This window comes from Perca fluviatilis, chromosome 14, assembly GCF_010015445.1.
Source record: "Perca fluviatilis chromosome 14, GENO_Pfluv_1.0, whole genome shotgun sequence".
Classification (NCBI taxonomy): domain Eukaryota; kingdom Metazoa; phylum Chordata; class Actinopteri; order Perciformes; family Percidae; genus Perca; species Perca fluviatilis.
In genome coordinates, this window is record NC_053125.1 from 8,428,608 (window position 1) to 8,451,681 (window position 23,074).

Genomic DNA, 23,074 nt, shown 5'->3' on the forward strand with positions numbered 1-23,074 from the left:
ATGATTATGACGGTTTCAATTCAGAGCAGTCATCAGTTAATGTATATTTTTTGGCTACATATGCATTCAGTCGGTCCGCGAACGTCTGCCAGGCTTTCTCTTGCCGTTTCATTATAGCGGTCATGTTTCTGTTTTACAAATAATGTGTTTCACATTATCATACTTCCACAAGAAGCTGCTGCTCACTCTGTATAAAGTATGAACAATGCGAATTCTCCATTTTAGCATCAGTAAATCTGTTATCGACCTTGCGGTCTGTTAAGGAAAGCTGTGAACACGCATCTATCTGAATTACTTCAGCCTGGCTCGACCTAGTTGCTCCTCCTCAGCCTGGCTTGGCCTTCGTGAAATGCACCAAGCCAGGCTGCACAGATTAGACTAGGTCAAGCCTCGCTTTATCAGTTATCCTGGATTTATAAATTCTGTTTTTGTGAAACAGCCCCCAGGTTGTGTCTGTGTATGTGTGTGTTAATGTTTTTGTAAAACTATTTCTGTAATATTTTATAGAATTTGTATGCAATGTTTGCTTTCTAAAATACCAATAAATAGACGTTTAAAAAAGAAAAAAAGAAAGGTGAAATACAAATGTTACTTATAAAACGTATTGTTATTATAGTATTACTGCTTCATACAAATCACCATAAATACATCATTTCAGTGAGGCTTGGTAATCGGCTGCATGACATTCTGATTTAAAAACAAACCGAGCAAACAATTATCATCTCTAATTCTACGATCAGTTGCATGACAAGATGCGTCAATGCTGATGTTACTATTAGACAAGACACTTTGCTACCTGAAGGCAGGGAATTTTCTTTCTTTGTTTTATTTTCATTGGAAGTCCTCAGTACTGTCACTGTAAAAAAAATCTCATTGTAATAAAGATTTTAATTTATTATATTCATGCAAATTGTTTAATTCAACCCCAACCACATGGCCCCAGCAACAAACAAGACGCTCCTCAACGTCGCCAAACACCGCACCCCCTCCACATCTCATAACATACAAATCACAAAAATACCATATATATGTCGGCTCAGACAGCGTCCAGGCACCGCATCAATCCAAAAGTATCGCTTCAGCACCGGCATCGAGAAAAATAAATAAATAAATAAAACAATACCCAAACTTACCCGCCCCAGACATGAGCAAAAGCGTCCCCAGGCCCCAGACCCCTGGGTCCAGAGCGCACCCCCTCCAACAGAGGAGCCACGCACCCCGCCCCGACCCACCCCGGGCCAAGTAAGGCTGCCACCAACCCCACGGCGCCCCCGACGCCCCGGGGCTCCAGGGGCAGGACACGAGGCCAATGAGATGCAATAAAGCCCCGCCCACCAAAGGCCCCGCCGCCTGTTCGCCCCACAGAGTCCTAACGGTGTATGTAGTGAGACATAACCAAAAGGGGGAGCTTGGAGGAGGTCACAGGGAGGCTAAATTGGTCCTCCCCACTGGGGCCAGGTTCCTGACTGGCCCCGGCATTCAGCCCTGTGCCCTGCCCCCCCTAGCACTCCAAAGCTGGCGACACCCCATCCAACCCTGAGGTCAGGCCCAAGGGGGCCCAGCCCCCCTGATACCAGTGCCAAAACGACACCTCCAATAACACATACCATACACCTACAATGGAGACAATACAATACATAAAAAACAACAGTCAGCGACACCAAAGAACTGCCCGTCCATCACCAAAACCAAACGATCGATCAACAATGCAATGAAAACAACCCACAACAACGACCCACCCCACTAGTAAATTGCCAGTGAACGACAAAAACAAGCAGACGGGAAAAGAACACCCCACAACCAACCTGAACGTGCCACGAAGCCGGCAAGGCGAGCCCCAAGCAACGCACCGCCAGTGCCAGGCCGCGGGCCGCGGAGCGCCGACTGCCACATCACGGCGCCGGAATACCCCACACTCCACACCGCCCAAAGCAAGCCGCCAGCACCCCAATCACTGCGTCCAATCAAGCCACCAGCCAACGCGACGCCCCAGGCACCGAAACGAGGAACCGAAACCCCCGCTCCCACTCGGCCCCGCCACCACTGTCCCCACCGGCACCACGCCCCAACCCCACACCACCGGGCCATTGCGGCAAGCACCAGCCCCACCCCCCTCTCCCCCACCCCAACCCTCTCTCATTCCGAACTCGTAAAATAAGTACGTTTGGGCAGTGTCCTTCAGCGTCTGATGCAACGATAAAGGCACCCTTCGGCGTATTTGTGTAACGTACTGGGGAGAGCCGCAATTGGATGAGATTTAGCGAGTGGTATGTAAGGGGAAATTGCTGCATAAGGACGGTGGTTGGGGTGGCGGATGGGTAAAACACCGGACTTTCACTCAGGAGACTCGGGTTCGTGCCCCGCATGTGGCGTTTTGTTTCCCCGTCTCCGGCGTGTGTTTCCCCGCTTTTGAGGCGTCCTTTCCCCGTTGTTTTTCTCCTAAACCCAACCTCCGCGATTCCGTTATTGTCGCGCTTCACCCGTCCCGACCAAGCGCGTCAAAAGGGACGAAAAAGGGACGGCAATAGTGGCAACCAAGCACGTTTACATGAGACGCTTAAGGAGACTTTTAACGTCAAATAAGAACGAGAAAGGCTCCTGACCGAACGTCCTTATTTTACGAGTTGGGTGTGAGAATGTGTTGCCCACACACTCACAATGGGGCAGAACCCCGGGCGACAGGAACCCCGCCGCACCCAGCACAGGCCAGAAGCCTGGGAAACATCCATGTGTCCAGACAAGGCTAACAGCAGCAGCGCCGCGTCAGACACGTTTCTGGTGTGTAAAGACATAGAAAAATCCACGCAGCTGACACGCAACAGAAACGCCACGCTCACGCCACGCAGGCAGTGTGTAGCCGGCCTAAGTGATAGAGTTGATCAAGGGGGACCAGAGAGACTGGAATTTTGTCAATTAATTTTTTTTGAAGGAGCTTTACCTTGATAACAGCTTTACTTCTCTGCAGCCTCAGTAAGTACTGACACTTTTTTTATTTTGTTTAACCTTTATTTAACCAGGTTAGTCTCATTGAGATATAAAACGTCTTTTTCAAGAGAGACCTGGCCAAGATAGCAGAACAAGTTTGTTACATATAAAAACAATTTACAATCACAAAACAGTCACAAAAGAGGCAAAGACAACTCAAGTGCATTTCAATTAAATAAAAGTACCATTAGTTAAAACATTTGCACGTGTGGATGGACTCATGTTCTATGGTTTTAACATAACCTTTAAAATAATTTAAGGAAATTAGACACTGTAGTTTGAGGGTTTTCTGTAGGTCATTACATGTAGAAGGTGCAGCAGACAGGAAAGCCTTTTTAAACAACTCTATCCGGGCTTGAGGTACATTCAATGAGATAGTGTTCTGGGACCGTAAACCATAAGTACTCTGTGTAAAAGAAAGTTATTCAGATATGTAACATGGGAGTCTGCCTAACATGCCTTTGTATATGAACATATAAAAAGTGAGTAAGCCGGCGATTTGACAGAGAGGGCAAATTCACTGCGGAGTAAAGTATACAGGATGAGTGAGGGGTCTGCAATTTGAAATGAACCTTAAAGCTCTATGATTTGATTGGTTGACTTGGTTACTGTCAGCACCAAATCATGAAAGATCGCACCAGATTTTCAACTTTCAAATAAGAACTGAATTATTGTTGTCGTTGCAGTAAGTGCTGCATTATACACTCAGGGATAACTCTTTCTCTCCTGTTTGTTTCAGGCTGGATCTCTGTCTCAGCTTCTGAGTCTCACACTGTGGAGGTCCAGTCTGGTGCAGACGTCACTCTGATGTGCGCTAACATTCCAGCACTCCACTCTGACAGAATGGTTCAGACTGATCAACAGAACCAAGCTCAGCTGCATCTCCTCTATGGACCCTGATAAAAATGCTTTGTTCTTTGATGGATTTCAAAACAGATTTGAGATGAGCTCCAACGACTCTGCTGTCTTCTTAAAATCAAGAGAGTGGATTTATCTGACTCTGGACTGTATTTCTGTGGAATTTACAGGAAAAAAAGCGTACTCATTTCCAATGCAATACATTTAAAAGTTCAAGGTAAGATATAAGTTAAGCATTAGAGATCTATTTTTCTCATCATATTCACAGTACACATCTCACATTTATTGTCACAGTCGTATGAAAACAGCATGAAGACAAACAAGAAACCAATATGTGTCAAATGATTTAATTTATATATGTTTTTAAGGTGATGGTGAATCTGATTTTGAAAGAAACCCTGAAAGCTTTCCACTTTTCCACTGTGCAAGTAAGCACAGAGCCAGTAATTTAAAGGTACTCTAAGCGATGTCACGCGTTTTTTAGGCCACAACATTTTTTTGTCACATACAGCAAACATCTCCTCACTATCTGCGAGCTGCCCGTCCCCTAAACACACTGTCTCTGTAGACAGCCTAGGGTCCACACACGCCAACAAAAACAAAGTGGTCCAACCTGGACCATGCAAACATACATAAACCGTGTTCCAGTGTTCAGCCAATAACGGACAAGAAGGATGGCCGTTTGATACTTCTACTATTCAGAGGGAAATATTGTACTTTTTAGCTGAAGCACAGAAAGGAGGGGACGGGATGAGGAGGAGGGAGGAGCAAGCTAGTCTTCGTTTTGTTTGAAAATACTTTGAACGTCAACAAGAAGTAACGTCACCCAACATCGCTTAGAGCACCTTTAAATCTTAAACATCTCTTTAAAAAACTGTCCTTTGTCTTGTAGAGGAGTCTGATGGAATGACAAACGTCATTATTATGATCCTGGGTGTTCTTACTGTTTTCCTCACTATAGTCGTCATTGTTCTGGCTGTTAAAATCAGGAAACTTCAGACAGGTACAGTTGATCTAATATGATGCACATGATGGATAAATCCAAATCCAAAGCAAAGTATATGGACGGTAATATTAAACTAATGAAACTTGTTTGTTTTTTCCCCATTGAGCTGTGAATGAAGACCAGCAGCCAGAAAGAAACAAGGTGAACCCAGCATTAACTTATATAAACTGTGTGTTATGGTTTTAAAGATGCTCAACCAGAAGATATCTTGTCATGAGAGAGAACACGTAGCCTTCCTGCTGGTTAGAAAATGGTTATTTCAAACTGAAATATAACCACTGTAAGATGCAGCAATTTGAGTTATGTTAATGAGTGTTTGTCATACACTGTGTCCTATGTCTAAATGGAGTTTGAACAACCTAGGTTTAATTTTTGTAGGTTTTTCGTAGTTTTAATTTAAATTGTGCTGCGCAGCTGGGATTCTATTAAAATCATGTTTGTTCTTAGCTAAACTAAATCAGCTAAAAAACAGTTCCTTTGTGAAACTACCTACAAATCCAACAATTTCACAGATTTTTGGCAAACTCAGCTACATAGTGTGTGTGATTCAGTGTGTGACTCTGATTTACAGGATCTGGGCTCAGATGAACTGAACTACGCAGCTCTAAATTTCCAGGTGAAACCCAAAAGAAGCCGCAGGCCTGCATCAGAGAGAGAGCTGGAGCCACATGTTGTGTATGCTGCCACCAGATAGACTCAGGAAACATCTGGAACTGCAGATCAGAGTGGAACCGATGCTTCATTAGGCTATGTTCATCTGCTGTTGTGTTTTTGTGGGTGGCAGGTGGAAGGATTCATTGGCATTAAATAAATGTGTCTCTTTTTACTCGTGTCTCTCTCGGTCAAATTCTCCATCTTTTCTTTTTTTTCTATTAAAGGAAGAAGAGCATGCTTATTGTGTGATGGAGGAAGACTCAAAGGACACCGATGGCTGCCAGACCCTTTTACAGGGCGAGGGAAATGGTGTGTGGAGGGAGGAGTGAGTGATCACCTGTCTGACAGGAAGAGACAGCACAGTGTGGTCTGAGAACAACTGAGGTAAAGATCATGAGGTGTCTGAAGTCAACACTCTGTGGAAAGTATAAAAGGAAGCAGCAATACTAGCTTACTTGTTTATGAGAAAATGAAACTGCTATATTTAGACTTCAACATCTGCAAAGAGGCCTGATGCAACTGCTTCAGTTTTGCCAGAGTACACTGCTCTCCATTTTATCCATACTCAGCTATAATCTCAGGTTACACTCTCAACTATCAAGTTCCTGACATGTGTGCACTGAAACAGTTTCACTAGAGTACAGGGAAGTAAGCTGGAATAAGAAAGTAATTTAGGCAATGATTGGTGCTAGGTCGTTCAGCACGCTAACATGGTCACAGTATCTATGTTAGGGGTCATACTATTTAATTGCAAGCCATCCAGCAGCTGCTGTGATATTGGGATTCATCCTCTGGGCACTATTATCCCTAATTTTGACCAGGCACGCCTACGCCACGAACGTCGCCAGCAATTGCAGCGATTCAAGACAATGCTCGTTATGGTACGTGTCCATATAGGCGTTTTATTTTTTTACAAAAAGGTATCGCCCCGCTTTCCAGCACTGCATGCTAGTGGGCTTGCCATTAGCAGTTTATCTTCAATGACCACTGACAAGCAAAGAAAACAGGAAACACCCTCTACAACCACATTGGCTGCACCTGATTGGACAAACGCTTCACACTGGACTGTCTGCTCCTAAATTTTAAAACAGACCATAGTGGCGGCTCGTTTGGAAAACTATCGATTATTTTACGAAAATATTTCTCCAAAATGAGTTTCTGTAAACAGTTTATGTGAAAAATAGACTATGCAGTTGATGAATCGGACTTCATTTCAGATCGATAATGGTCAGTTTGAAAAGATCTTCATGACTTTTTGAGAGGGATTTGCATTAAATTTTATGCAAATGAGGAGTGGGCAACTCAAAGCCCCGCCTCTTCAAAGTCCCCGCGACGTTACCAGAATGCATTGCATGGCTGCTCCCATTTAAATTGGGTGGGAAGCGTGGAAATGCCGATTGACAGTGGCCCGTACTATTAATCCACCAACAGCGACACTGTGATGGTTGGTGTCAGCTGGCTGTGAGTCTGTTTATTTTTCTCTGGCTGTCAGTTTTTTTCCTGTTTGCTCTGTCTCTCTCCCTGTGGCTTTTTGCTCTCCCTCCTCCCCGCCAGATGACGACGCACACCTGCTGCAAATCAACCATCGGCGCTCCCCCACTAATACATACTATATATATATATATATATATATATATATATATATATATATATATATATATATATATATATATATATATAGGGGCAGCAAGACCCTCCACTTCTGAGACGCCCGCGGTGTGGTCTGGCGCGTAGCAGAGAAGGGACAAAACCGCGGCGCAGCCAGAATGCGCCACTTCTGCATCTGGTGGAATTTCGTGGTTAGAGTAGTTGATGAGATCAGGCTGTTATCATGAACTATTTGTACATATAGCCATGAAATGTAATGTAATCCACGTATTTATTGCTGTTTGCACCACACTGACTGCTACTGTATAAGAGTGCTTTGGTCTGCATAGGGAGGTCAGAGTGTATGGGAGGGGGTGGGGGTCATAAAACACAGGGCTTTCAAGCAGGGGAGCGGAGTTCATGTCCTGGGAGAATTTAAGGGGAAAGCACCTTAAAGCTAACCCTAAATTTAACTGTAAAGTCCACTAAACTTTCATGTCACAAAGAAGTTAACAAGAAAACACAAGACCTTCACCCAGGAATTGTGTTTGTGTCCCGGGAGTATTACATAAGTGCCCGGCTCACAGTCACCTTTTCTCAGCTAAATTTAAGACCGCTAAACTTAACTTTCATGTGACCGGTCGTCACTGGACAAGGTGGCGTTTGCTGTAATTTCATACAAATTGTTGAGTATTAATTTTTGTATTGATATCATACAAACCCCTTCATGAAAATATGTTGAGGTAATTCAGTTTGTAATAAAGTGGTGGGCCAATTGACAGACCAATCACCATCGCTCTATTAAAAACACATTCCTTTGTCAAGTTTCCACTTACATTAGTACAAATTGTAACAGAATTTTCTGAAAATGTGTGCACATTCCCATCCACTAATGCCAATATTAGTGAACGGGGATAGATTCATTAATCATTGCAGATTAAAAGAGTGCCAATCAAATCCCGACATTTCTAACAAGTGATGTTTAAGTCACATACTTGATGCACGTGATGATTCATTAGCCGAGCTGGTTTCCAGTGGACTAAGTGGCATTTTGTTATTATTGATGCACAATCTTTTTCCATTTCAACCAAGCATAAAAACTTTTTATTTCAAGTTTCAACAATTGCTATCATGTTAAGCAACTGAAAGGGTTTCAACGTGTGAGGAGAATGGAACAGAAATCTAAGAAAAAGGCATGTTGGACAGATTTGTGCATCAACAGGAAAACTCCATTTAAACACAAAGATGCAGAGTGAATGAATCCTTTACCAACATTATTATATAGGAGCAGGTCTCTGGTAGAAGATCATAACTTGACCTAGAATGAACCCAAACACTATCCAGAGATTGCAGCATGCAGCAAATGACAAAGATATAACATGTTATCAGAAGAGTCTTAGAGAACCAAACGTTCTGAGCCTAAATATGTGCAAAGGCATTGCATTGAGAGGTCGCTGTGAGCGGAAAGATGAAAAGAAGACACCCCACCTCTCTAAACTCCTTTATAAGAGCTCAGCGGTACAAACTATCATTGCAGTGAAACGTTTAAACGCAGAATGAGGAACTTCACCTTGACAACAGCTTTACTTCTCTGCAGCCTCAGTAAGTACTGACACTTGGTTATTCTCAGCACCAGATCATCTAACAAATAAGCCACCAGTATTTGAACTTGCAAATAAGAACTGAATTATTTGTGTTGCCTTAATACAGTTAAGTGCTGCATTATACACTCAGGGATGAATCTCTTTGTATCTCTGCTGTTTGTTTCAGGCTGGATCTCTGTCTCAGCTTCTGAGTCTCACACTGTGGAGGTCCAGTCTGGTGGAGACGTCACTCTGATGTGCTCCAACATTTCCAGAGTTATAACTACAACAGAATGGTTCAGAGTGATCAACAGAACAAAGCCCAGCTGTGTCTCCTCCATGAACCCATATGATAGCAATGCTTCCTTCTGTGGTGGATTTCAAAATAGATTTGAGATGACCTCCAACATCTCTACTGTCTTAAAATCAAGAGAGTGGATTTATCCAACTCTGGACTGTATTTCTGTGGAATTTACATAGGCAGACATACAGTCATCGTCAATGCAACATATCTAAAAGTTCAAGGTAAGACTGTAGTTAAGCCTCAGAGATCGGTTTCCATCATATTAAGTTTATATCACATTTATTGTCACAGTCGTATGAAAACAGCATAGAGACAAACAAGAAACCAATACATGTCAAATTATTTAATTTATACGGTTTATGTTTTAAAGGTGACAGTGAATCTGATTTTGGAGTGGATTTAAATACTGAACGTAAGGTTCTCCTTTTACATTGTGCAAGTTACCACAGAGTCACAAAGTCATTTAGAGTTTTTCTTGATTGCTTTGATGCAGCAGTCAACTCAAACTCCACATTTTCAAAACAGTTAACACACAGGCCGAAACAGTAGCACTCATGGTCAAAATAACACATTTGTTTGCAAAAGGCTCCAACCGTGCCAAGACATTTACAATATGCAACAAAAGCAAATTTTGCCTTCCATTACACAGTGGACAACAAAATACAAAATACAGTAATACTAAACTAAATCAGTGCACCATTGCTTGTCACTGTAGCCTATTATTGTACGTACCTTTCATGCTAGGGCTATTTGTTGACAAATTTGCCTTCTTGCTAAGAATTGGATCTAGAATCAGAAATGCTTTAATGCTAATTTTATTTATTCCATTGATTCTTATTTTCAAACCGTGGCTGAAAACTGAAATACTGTAAATATTACACAACATACATGTAAACCAAAATAAAATCTATTAAAATAAAGTATAAACATCTATTACTGTAGAGTATAAGAAATAGCCACTATTGATACTCAGTCTCTTCTGTCTTGACGATGGGGCCACATAACCCTGCAGACTGATGGCTAATTGAAGTTTTGTGTGAAGGAGTGTCAAACAGGTGCTTCAGTGATTTCATACCGATGTAGATAGTTTCTAATAGTTAGGAACAGATGGTTTCTGTTTGGTTACCATAGCTAAAACAATTGAGTTTGGACTGCTTGAATGACATCTGTGTTTACTGTTCTGCAAAAGGGTGGGGAAAATGTGTCAATCCAACGAGAAAGGGTCAACACATTTGCAAGAGGTGTCTTCTGCTCCGCTGAGACAGTGATGATGAAAACCGAGTGGATCCCAGTTTCTTTAAGCAGAAAAACTGTAAATCTTAACGATCTCTTTTAATAACAGACTATATTCTGTCATTTGTCTTGTAGAGGAGTCTGATGGAATGACAAATGTCATGATTGTCATCCTGAGTGCTCTGACTGTTTTCCTCACTATAGTCATCATTGTTCTGACTGTTAAAAACAGGAAACTTCAGACCGGTATAGTTGATCTATAATTTGATGTACATGATGGATAAATCCAAAGCAAAAGTATATGGACGGTAATAATGAACTAATGGAACTTTTGTCTTTTTTCCCCCATTGAGCTGTGAATGAAGACCAGCAGCCAGAAAGAAACAAGGTGAACACCGCATTAACTTATATAAACTGTGTTATGGTTTTAAAGATGCTCAACCAGAAGATATCTTGTCATGAGAGAGAACATGTAGCCTTCCTGCTGGTTAGAAAATGGTAATTTAAAACTAAAATATAACCACTGTAGGATGCGGCAATTTAAGTTATGTTAATGAGTGTTTGTCATATTTGACAATGTGGCCTATGTCTAAATGGTGTTTGAGCAACCTCGGTTTCAATCATTAAACAGTTTTTTGTATTTTTAATGTATAACACAGTTGGGATTTTATTCAAAATCATGTTTATGGTTAGCTAAACTGGGGTTAACAATTATTAATTGTTAACGATTCCTTTGTGGAAAGACCAGCAAATCCACAAATCTCAGAGATTTTTTGCTAATACAGCTACAGGCTGTGTGTGATTCAGTGTGTGACTCTGATTTACAGGATCTAGTCTCAGATGAACTGAACTACGCAGCTCTAAATTTCCAGTCGAAACCCAAAAGAAGCAGCAGGCCTGCATCAGAGAGAGAGCTGGAGACACATGTTGTGTATGCTGCCACCAGAAAGACTCAGGAAACATCTGGAACTGCAGCTCAGACTGGAACCGATGCTTCATTATGTTAATCTGCTGATGTGTTTTTGTGTGTGGCTAGTGTGTGGAAGGAGTCATTAGCATAAAATAAATTTAGAATGTCTCATTTACTCTTTGTTGTTTCTCTCAGTCTCTCTCTTTGTCAAAGTGTTCTTCTTTCTTATTTTATCTGAGAGGAAAAAGAGCATGCTTAATGTGTGATGGAGGAAGAGGCAGAAATTACACTGATGACTGCTAGACCTATTTATAGGATGGTTGAAATGGTGTGTGGAGGGAGGAGGGAGTGATCCACATCACTCGTTTGACAGGAAGAGACAGCACAGTGTGGTCTGAGAAAAACTGAGGTAAAGATCATGAGGTCTTTGAATCAAAGCTCTATGGAGAGTGAAAAAGAAAGCAGTGAAACTAGCCTACTTGTTCATAAAAACAATTAAACTAGCTGAACAATTGCTAAAATTGCTCATCCCTTTAAACAACCTCGCTTAACTACTTTATCTTTCTACATTACGTCATCATTTGCATTCAAAACTGTAAAGAGAGGCCTGATACAGCTGCTTCATTTTTTATTTTGTAGGCAAGTACACTGGAATAAGTAAGTGGAAGTCTCATAATCTAGGTCTCTCCGAGCTAGGTACGTTAGCATGCTAACATGGTCACAGTATCAATGTTAGGGACATCACATTTCATAGCAATCCATCCAACAGTTGCTGAGATATCTCATTTAAAACCACGAACGTCAACCTCACAGTGGTGCTGGAGGAAGAGTCAGGGGATCTCTAAAGTCATTAGGCTACTTCCTCTGGGGACCATGACTATCTGTACAAGATGTCATGACAATAATAGTTGTTGAAATATTTCAGTCTGGACCCAAGAGGTTGACTGATTGACCGGCTGACTGGCCTTGCCATCACTCATATCATGTCACCAGGACAGATTTGAGCATCAACAGGAAAACTCCATAGTGTTTGGTTTTGAATCTTTGACACAAAGATGCAGAGTGAATGAACCCTTTAACAACATTATTATATGGGAGCTGGTCCTTTGTAGAAGATCTTGTCATATTTCATGTCATACCAGACTGTTATGGATTAGGTAAGGGTGCTTTAACGTGTATGACATAAGATCCAAGAACCAAACGTTTCTGAGCTTAAATATATGCCAAGGCGTTGCCCCACCTCTCTAAACTCCTTTATAAGAGCTCAGCGGTACAAAATATCTTTGCAGTGAAACGATTAAACGCAGAATGAGGAACTTCAGCTTTACTTCTCTCGTTATAACTCAGACAGAATGGTTCAGAGTGATCAACAGAACCAAGCCCAACAGTGTCTCCTCTATGTACGGGTCTGAAACCTTCATTCTGTGGCCAGGTTGGATCAGTGGGTAGAGCAGGGGCACATATATTTAGAGGTTTATTCCTCGACGCAGAAGTCCAGGGTTCGACTCCGACCTGTGACGATTTCCTGCACGTCTTCCCCCTCTCTCCCCTTTCTCAACTGTCATGTCCATTAAAGCCTCCCCCTCCAAAAAAAAAAAAAAACTTCGTTCTGTGATGGATTTCAAAATAGATTTGAGATGAGCTCCAACATCTCTACCGTCTTTCTTAAAATCAAGAGAGTGGATTTATCTGACTCTGGACTGTATTTCTGGGGATTTTACATAGAAGGACATACAGTCATCGCTGGTGCAACACATTTAAAAATTCAAGGTAAGATTGTAGTTAAGCCTCAGAGATCTGTTTCTCATCATATTTACAGAATATCTCACATGTATTGTCACAGCAGTATGAAAACAGCATAAAGAAAAAAATGGTAAATCAATATGTGTCAAATTTCGTCATTTTGTTTTTTTAAAGCTACCGGTGAATCTGATTTTGGAGTGGATGTAAAGACTGAACGTAAGGTTCTCTTTTTTCACAGTGCAAGATTCCACAGAGCCAGCCATTTAAATATCTTTCCATCATATTAACAGTGTATATTTTATTTTATTGTCACGTGTCGTATGAAAACAGCATACAGCAAGCAAGAAATCAATACGTGTCAAATTATGTATTTATTTTCTTTTTTAAGCTAAAAACGTTTTTTTGGAGTGGATTTAGAGACTGAAGGTAAGGTTCTACTTTGTCACTGTGCAAGTTACCACAGAGCCAGTCATCGCACGTTTTAACAGACAAATCCACTGCAAAGTATTTGGTCATAGCTAATCAGGCGTATGTTTTGTCACATAGCTGCTAAAGAAGAACTGCATCCTGACAGAAACAAGGTGAAGTATTACAGTAGTTAATAATATATGTTGGTATATTTAACGTTTAAATCATTAACCCGGGCCAATACAGATTCTGCACTGCCTTCTGAAAAAAGTAGTTCCAGTGTGTGAGATATGTGATACTAAATACTTTATTGATCTACAGAATGTGGGCTCTGATGATCTGAACTCTGCAGCTCTGAGGTTCCTTCCAAACACAGTAAGGAACAGGAGGCCTGATCAGAGAGAGAAGTGGAGACTCAGGTTCTTTATAGCGCCAGCAGATAGACACAAGCAGCAATAGGACTGCAACTCTCAGTGGAACTGATGCTTTATCATATTCATCTGCTGCCAGAGTCAATGGCAACATTCTTTTATTAAATAAAGTTCCTATACTCATGGTCAGTTTGCATTTCCTTCCTTAGGTTTCTTTCCATCTCTCTCTCAGCAAAAAGTCTGTGTCTCTTATTGTGTCTGCCTCCGATCTTTATCTGAGAGGAACAACAACATATCTGATGTTTGATGAGGAGGAGCCACAAAGACCCCGATGACAATGATGAAGTCAAAGTTACTCATATGGAGAGTCTAATGGTCTGTCGGGGGGGGTATGCATCTCTTCACAGGAAGAGACAGCACAGTGTGGTCTGAGCACACCTGACACCAGAGTGACGAGGCCAGGCTAGCAAAGTATAAAAAGAAACAAAATCATATTTGCTTCTGTATTTGTAGACTGGAAGTATAGTAAATAAATAAATGTAGAACTAGCGATAGAATGAACCAGCACCCTGTGTTGACAAACGTTCTGTATGAGTTCCATCACAGGAAGTCTTCAGCCATGACCACAAACACCAAATGACTCGCTGTTTTCACTAACCAAGAGTAATGCTGCTTTAAAAAACCCGTCATCACACCACTGGTGCCTAATTTCACTGTCTTCGAAGCCATGTTGTACAGTTTACTGTTACCTTGTTTTAGAGTAACCTCTGGATTCTATGCCAACATGTTGTGTAGTCTGCATTCGACTTTATCTTAAAGGATCCTTACTGATCCTCTCTTTGTATTTGTATAAATACCCAGTGTATTAAGCATAGGGCATTAAAGTCACTTTTTTTAAATCTAACTTTGTGGAAAGAAATTAAATATTAAAGTAAATATTATTCTTCCAACTGTTTGGATTCAATTCTCACATGCATCTTTCTCTCAGTCTCTGTCCTTTTTTATTATCTTTTTATTGTCCTTGATCGTAATCTGAAGATGAAAATAAAACATATTTCAGGTTTGGTGGAGGAGGAGCCAGTGAAGGAAACTGATCTCTGTCAGATGTCCTTATAGGGAGAGTCTGCAGGGAGGTACACTGTCTTGATTCTCTATCTAGATGTACTGACGTTTTATTTTTTAATTGTCTCTATACAGTATGCTGACATAGTGAATGTGTATATGAAATACAAAGGGGTTGCTTCCTGACCTGGTTGTGTTTGCATGCACATACAGTATGGGCAACAACAAGTGTTGTGCCCCCACCTCGTTATTTTCCACTGTGGTTTTAACACTTTGTGTATCGGCTAAAGCGAAAGCCACAGGAAGACTGGCCTTCAGCTCTCTGCAATAAAACCACAAGCATCAAAAGTTGTACTGCTTTTCACACAAAAGCTTTACTGCTTTCTCTTAAAATGTAAAGATTTGTTATAAAAAAATGCAATCACCTTCCTCACACTCATTTACCTTCAAACATCTGAACCCTGCATGCAGAAAATATGCCTCGTGCAACCTCATGTCTGCACAGCCAGATGACAGTGTCATTAAACTGACCTAGGAGTCTCCCACTGATAAGTTGACAACATACCCATACACATTCTGTTTGGTGATTTCCAAACAGCTGAGTCATTAAAGAAACAAACTCACTAGATGGTAGGGTGGGTGCTATGAGCGACAGTGGTTTCTTCCTGGAAGATATGTAAATGAGACCACTGTTTTAATCAGTTATAAATGACTGCAGTACAGCTTCTGGCCAGCAGTGGCAGCATTGAGCACAGAGCTGCTGAGCAGCACTCCAGCTGGTGGAGGAGGAAGAAATCCAGTGCCATCTTGGATTTGACATGGTTTGTGAAGACTTTAATGGCAGAAACCTCTGTCACCAGAGACTTTACAGCCAATTGATTTCATTTCTTTATGCCAGTCCTTAGGGCCACTTCTAATGTCATGTCATGGCAGTATTTATGTAAAATGTACATATTCTGTTAATTATGACTTCCTCATTGTTTCTTTATTGTTCCTTTCAAACTCTTCCTGTCACTTTGCCCGTTGGACACAGATGACTGTGGGACAGAGTGGAGCAGTGAGTGAGCTACACATCACTTGTTTCACAGGAAGAGACCACAGTGGTGTCTGAGCACGCTTTTAAAGTTGATAATGTGTCTAAAAATATAAATTAACCACTGGCCTAGATTCTGTCATGTAGAGAAAAAAGAATCTGTGGCTAGATGTTTTGGAAAGACGCTAACCATCAGGCAACAAATAGTAACAGTAAAGTCTCAACCACAGGAAGACTAGTGATCACACATAACCACACATCAAAAGCCTAGCAGTTGTTATAAGATCAAGAATGAGGCTACCTAATGAGTTTCCAGTATTTATCAACCCCTTCTGACACTGTTTCAACATCAATATCTGATTTCAGACTTGTGAAAAGCTCCAAACTCACACATGCACAACCAGATATGAGAGCATTTACTGTGTGCATCTTAAAAGAACAAATAAGACAATGAAGCTGCATTTTGGCAATCCGTGAGCTACACAGTGAATGAATCGGGGCCCACAGACAGACAGACAGACAGACAGACAGACAGACAGACACCTCCAGGTATCCCAGCATGCTTTGTGCAGCGAAATATTTGCTTCCCATAGATAATGAATGATGATACGCATCACAGATCGACCGCTGCAGTTGTAGGCTGGTACGTACGGTGGCCAACGTGGACAAACACACTGCAACTTAATGAAACACACGCAAATAGACAAAACACAAGCAAATTAAGAAAACATCTTGATTAATTTGACAACACGAGTAGCATTTAGCAAACACGCTGAAAATACACACAACCAGAAACACGCTGCAAATACAGAAACGATGCAAAAAGAAAAGCACACAAACAACGGAAAAAGAAACGATGCAAAAAGAAAAGCACACAATCCTTGAAAACAAATGCAAAAAAAAAAAAAAAAAAAAAAAAGAAAAAAACACTGCATCCAGATTGCACAACATAAGTTCTTCAAGCCCTCTAGCGTGCAATGGTGGGAAGCGAGATGACCCCTTCTGTACAAAAACACCACAGTGGACACGTACCATGAGTGTGAATTTGGTCGCCAGTCAGATCGTGTACAGTGGGCATACAGCCATTAGTGACTTGCTGCTTAACTTAATAGGAAATGACCAAGAATAACTTGGTCTGGTATCTGTTGAGGCGATCATTTGTTGTGAAAGACTCCACCTCTGAAGTTGAGAGCAGCCTTCCTGGAGCACAGTTAGACATCACAGAGCTGTGATCATACGCACCACGATGAAACGGAGCCTGATAACAGCTTTAATTCTTTGCAGCATCAGTAAGTACTGACAATACTTTTCTCTCAACTTGATAACTTCCAGCATTAATAAATATAATAATAAGCAAATAAGTTTTAAGAGGTATTGTTTACCTTCCTATAACAAGTCTCTGCTGTTTGTTTCAGGCTGGATCTTTGTCTCAGGTTCTGAGTCTCACACTGAGACTGTGGAGGGTCGGCCGGGTGGAGAAGTCACACTCACATGCTCTAACACGTCCAACCGAGACACTGCAACACTCTGGTTTAGAGTGGTCAACAGAACCAAGGCCAGCTGGATCTCCACGATGATCAGGTCTACAGGAAAACCTTTATACAGTGATGGAATTCAAAATGGAAGATTCAACATGAGTACCAACATCTCCACTCTCTTTCTCCAAATCAAACGTGTGGATGTATCTGACTCTGGACTGTATTTATGTGGATTTTACATCAGAGGACCTTTTCATTTCAGCGCAATACACTTAAATGTTAATGGTAAGATTATAAAAATCCTGTTTTCTGTATTCTTCTTTTTACATATGCTAATATCATAATTAGCAAAAAAGAGCACATTTCATCATTTTAAAACAAGAGTCATACCATTTTTCAAGGTAAAATCAGACATGAACTTATCTTGATTTTGTTCAAAGACAGTGATGATTCTCATGATGACGCTGACAGGAAGTCTGAAAGTAAGATTATCTTTCACATTTCTTTAGTTGAGCAGAGTGACTGCTAGTCCTTTTAAGATAAAACAATGTGTCTATCCTAACTTTGGTTAATGTTCTCACAGTTCTCAAGCCCGTAAATGAAAAACCGTCATAAACTGAGAGTGATACAATATTTTAAAGTAAAATCAAAAGTAAATGTATCTTTTATTTTGTTAAAAGGCAGCGATGAATCTCATGACGACGACAGGAAGTCTGAAAGTAAGATTCAACATAAAAGATTTAATGTTCTCACAGTTCCTGAATCAGTAAATGAAAACAGAGTAATTCTATTCTCTTTCTCTCAGCAGAGTCTGATGGAACAGCAAAGCTGATGAGTTTGATCCTGGGAGCTCTGACTGTTCTCCTCTTAATGGTCATCATTGGTCTGGTTGTTAAAAACAGGAAACTTCAGAAAGGTACTTCCTGAAAGCTACTCTTTCCATTTTGTTTTCCATTTTGATTTGACTACTTCTCTAAAATTGTGTGAATATGTTGAAAGAAAAATGTTTGCCCTAACAGAATAAGAGAAACGTAACGATGAATAATGATTGTCAGTGACCTGATTGGACGTTTTGTCTTTTTCATTCAGCTGCCAATGAAGAACAGAATCCACAACAGCCTGAGGTGAATCAACTTTTACCATTTACTTTTATTTGTTTTATCATTTTAAATTGTGTCAAGTCATTATTTCGTTCAAGATAAGTGAGTGTAAATATTCTCTTTGACAGAACCGGGCCTCTGAAGAGCTGAACTACGCAGCTGTGGCTTTCCGTCCAAAAACAAGAAAAACAAGAGAAGTGGAGCCCAATGTTGTGTATGCTTCTACTAGATAGACTCAGGATGAAACCAGAGAAGACGTTCAGAATAAAACTGATGCTTTATCATATTCATCTGCAGATGGTGGACAGGAGGACTGACCATCACTTTGTCAAAAGAAGGACAAAAGATGTGCAACCTTCTTCCTAGTGCCGAGTTTGAATTTGAATCTCTTTTAAATATGTAATTAGTGCACATCAATACAGAAAGAAGATTTTGTAAATGCTGACTTGATAGCAGTGTGTCTATGCTGGTATGGGGAATACAATTCAAGAGATACAGCAGCAATCCAGTTTCACATTTGACTTAAAAAAAATTAACTACTCGCTTTTCTTTTTTCTTTCCTTTCTCTATTTGTCTCTATGCAGCACCTAAAACTGAAAAAACTCAAATATACATTGCGTGTTTCCGTTGAAACATTTTGTAAGACTTGGCAACCCTTCATTTATATAGTAGAAGCTAGGCAATACATACTTTATCCCCTTGGCTCCTCCCTTAACTCTTAGGTCTGAGAACTACCTGAGGTCTGATGTCAATAAGTATGTGGAGCAGCTTTGTACTTATTATCTAATCTGATTATCTACAGTACAGAGGGCTATTTCACAAAACCAATATAAGGGATTAAGCCGGGATTTCCCAGTTATCTTGGCTCAATTTAGCCTTGACTCTGTTTCACAAAAGCAGAGGTATCTAAATTACCATGGAGATTTATTCTGTACAGCTAGGCTGCTCCTGACCAGGCTAACAGCCAGGATTTATTAATCCTCGAGTCTTTTCTGTTCACTCAGCACTGGTTTTCCATTATTGTTATCAGCCTGCATTAAAATACAACAGGTGCATGTTGCTGTTCATTTAAGTACTGTTATTATTTAAAGTTGTGACCATTACTTTTTATAATTATTCATGTGACATTGTTACTGTTATATTGCTGAATGAAGACTGCTGTTCATATTGTTGTTTGAAGTTTGGTGTATTACGGCAGTTGCAGGGATATTTAGAAAAGGCTGATAAAGTTGCCAAATGTGTTTTAAATGAAATCTGTTACTAAGGGCACTACAAATATACATTTACGAACTACTGCTCTTAACTGAAAACATTCAATGAGTCACTTGTCCTTGGCAAAAACGAACAATTGTACACTTTGCTTTAAAAGTGACCAGTGGAAGTTAATATGACTTAAGTAATTTATATTTTAGCTCATGAGAGAGAGTGGGAGAAACCGAGTGAAAGACATATTTATATATCATATTCTAGCGTTGCAGAAAATTGATCTTCATGGTAAACTTCCTGAGTAAAATGATCTTCTGCTTACTTTTTAGGCAAAGAGTACAACATTTAATTTATGCAAATGATTAGTAACCTAATCCTTGAATGGTATGATTATGACTGTTTTAATTCAGAGCAGTTAAGGTATATTTTTTGGCTACATACCAGGCTTTCTCTCGCTGTTTCATTACAGCGGTCGTGTTTGTTTTTTTACAAATAATGTGTTTCACATTATCATACTTCCATAAGAAGCTGCTGCTCACTCTGTATAAAAGTATGTACAATGCGTATTCTCCATTTTAGCATCAGTAAATCTGTTATCGGTCTGTTAAGGAAAGCCGTGAATGCGCATCTATCCAAATTACTTCAGCCTGGCTTGACCTAGTTGCTCCTCCTCAGCCTGGCTTGGCCTTCGTGAAAGGCACCAAGCCAGGCTGCACAGATTAGACTAGGTCAAGCATCTCTTTATCAGTTATCCTGGATTTTTGTGAAAGAGCCCCCATGTTGCGTTTGTGTCTGTGTATGTTAATGTTTTTGTAAAACTATTTATGTAATATTTTATAGAATTTGTATGTAATGTTTGTTTTCTAAAATACCAACAAAAAGATGTTTAAAAAAAAAAGAAAGGTGAAATACAAATGTTGCTTATAAAACGCGGGGACACGGTGGTGCGGTGGTTAGCGCTGTCGCCTCACAGCAAGAAGGTTGTGGGTTCGTACCCCGGTTGGCCCAGCCTTTCTGTGTGGAGTTTGCATGTTCTCCCCGTGTCTGTGTGGGTTCTCTCCGGGTACTCCGGCTTCCTCCCGCCGACCAAAGACATGCGGGCTAGGTTTATTGGTGTCCCTAAATTGTCCGTAGGTGTGCGTGTGTGAGTGAGTGGTTGTTCGTCTATGTGTGGCCCTGCGATGGACTGGCGACCTGTCCGGGGTGTACCCTGCCTTTCGCCCGACGTATGCTGGGATTGGCTCCAGCCCCCCCACGACCCTGTGCGCAGGATAAGTGGTTGACGATGGATGGATGGATGGCTTATAAAACGCATTATTATAGTATTACTGCTTCATACAAATCACCAAAAATACATAATTTCAATGAGGCTTGGTAATCGGCTGCATGAGATTCTGATTTAAAAAGATGAAGAGTTCTGACTTCTGAGAGCAAACAATTATCTCTAATTCTACGATCGGTTGCATAACAAGATGCGGCAATGCTGATGTTGCTATTAGACAATACACTTTGCTACCTGCAGGCAGTGAATGCTATTTTCTTTCATCGTTTTCTTTTCATTGGAAGTCCTCAGTACTGTAAAAAAAAATCTGATATTGTAATAAAGATTCTACTTAGCACAAAAAGTAAGGAAATTTGTTTTTGGTAGATTATTTCTTTGTGGTAACAAGGCTTTTTGGCAATACATCTTATACCGTTGGAAAGCCTGTTTAGTTCCCTTTCAAATGGTGCCCCATTTGTAAGGAACATGCATTTATGGCATGAGCAGCAGTGCTGAGTATGTGGGTTGCGCCCATGAAAAATTTGCCAAATCTTCTGCCATTGCCCTTCACCGTCAGGCCCATTTGCTTTGGTGTCGGCAACACGTGCACTTGAACATGTGGAGGAACGTTATGTTCAGTGATGAGTCCAGATTCTGCCTACGGCAGTTGGATCATAGGGTCAAAGTGTGGAGAAGACACGGAGAACGCTATGCTGATTGCTGCACCGATAGAGTAACACCTTTTGGTGGAGGCAGTGTGATGGTGTGGGGCGGCACTGGAAAAACAAGGCTTGTCATCATTGGAGGCAATCTCAATGCAGAGAGATATAAAGATGAGATTCTGCAACCAGTAGCAATCCCATATCTCCACAGTCTCGGACAGAACTCTATCCTCCAAGATGACAACGCTCGCCCCCACAGGGCGGGGTTTATCAGAGACTACCTCCAGAATGTGGGAGTGGAGAGGATGGAATGGCCTGCCAGCAGTCCTGACCTCAACCCCATTGAACACTTGTGGGATCAGCTTGGGCGTGCGGTTCGTGCCAGAGTGACCAACACAACCACGTTGGCTGACTTGCGACAAATGCTGGTTGAAGAATGGGATGCCGTCCCACAGCAGTGTGTGACCAGGCTGGTGACCAGCATGAGGAGGAGGTGCCAGGCTGTTGTGGCTGTGTATGGTTCTTCCACACGCTACTGAGGCTCCTCTTTGTGAAATTAATAAATTGTTAAATTGCCAATATGTCTTGTTACAATACACCTACAATGGACACAATACAAAAAATAAAAAGGAGCACAAAACGACAGTCTGTGACACCAAAGAACGGTCCGTCCATCACCAAGGCCACACGGCCAAAACCAAACGATCGATCAACAATGCAATGACAACAATGACCCCGCCCCCCCCATGTCGGCAGCCACGGATCGCAGACTGCCACATCCCGGTGCCGGAATACCCCACAGGGAAACACCGCCACACTCCGGCACCCAACCCCATCCCCCACACAGTCCGCAGGCATGTCGGTGCACCCCGGAGCACCCCCGGGCCATTGCGGCAGGCACCAGCCCCCCCCCACCCCCGACAAAGGGGCAGGCCCCTGGGCGATAGGAACCCCGCTTGGGGATCAGGCGGCCCCACAGCCCCCAGGGCCCAGACCCGCAGCCCCGCCGCACCCATTAGGCAAGGCCACCCAGCACAGGCCAGATGCCCGCATCCCCCAACCCCCCGCGGCCCTCCCTCCCCAGCAGCGAAGCAGCACCCCACACACACACACACACCCCCGCCACCCCCCAAAGGAAAGGGACAGCAGTCGCCCCACAACAGCTGCAACAGCCCCCCAACCCCAGGGGGTCAACAGACACACCCAGCCCCTAGGACCCACCCACTGACCACATGGAATGGAACTGGAATGACAAACGTCATGAATGTGATCCTGGGTGTTCTGACTGTTTTCCTCACTATAGTGGTCATTGTTCTGGCTGTTAAAATCAGAAAACTTCCAACAGGTACAGCTGCTCTATAATTTGATGCACATGATGGATAAATCCAAAGCAAAGTATATGGTTAGTAATATTAAACTAATGAAACTTTTGTCTTTTTTCCCCTTCAGCTGTGAATGAAGAACTGCCGCCAGAAAGAAACAAGGTGAACGCAGCATTAACTTATATAAACTGTGTGTTATGGTTTTAAAGATGCTCAACCAGAAGATATCTTGTCAGGAAAGAGAACGAAGAATGTATCCTTCCTGCAAGTTAGAAAATGGTAACTTAAAAACAAATGTAACCACTGTA

General features: G+C 41.6%; 1 protein-coding gene and 2 pseudogenes across 1 annotated transcript; all 3 read left to right on the forward strand.

Annotated features, from left to right (window-relative positions):
* The first annotated feature begins 1,144 nt into the window (after window positions 1-1,144).
* On the forward strand, window positions 1,145-5,543 carry LOC120573549 (annotated as a pseudogene).
* A 3,095-nt stretch (window positions 5,544-8,638) lies between these two features.
* LOC120572379 lies at window positions 8,639-11,251 on the forward strand (annotated as a pseudogene).
* A 5,427-nt stretch (window positions 11,252-16,678) lies between these two features.
* On the forward strand, window positions 16,679-19,138 carry LOC120572394. The gene is made up of 6 exons (XM_039821695.1): window positions 16,679-17,026; window positions 17,153-17,500; window positions 17,660-17,697; window positions 18,026-18,131; window positions 18,305-18,339; window positions 18,444-19,138. The coding sequence occupies exons 1-6, from the start codon at window positions 16,984-16,986 to the stop codon at window positions 18,546-18,548; spliced, it is 675 nt and encodes a 224-aa protein (XP_039677629.1). The 5' UTR covers window positions 16,679-16,983; the 3' UTR covers window positions 18,549-19,138.
* Window positions 19,139-23,074: the final 3,936 nt, after the last annotated feature.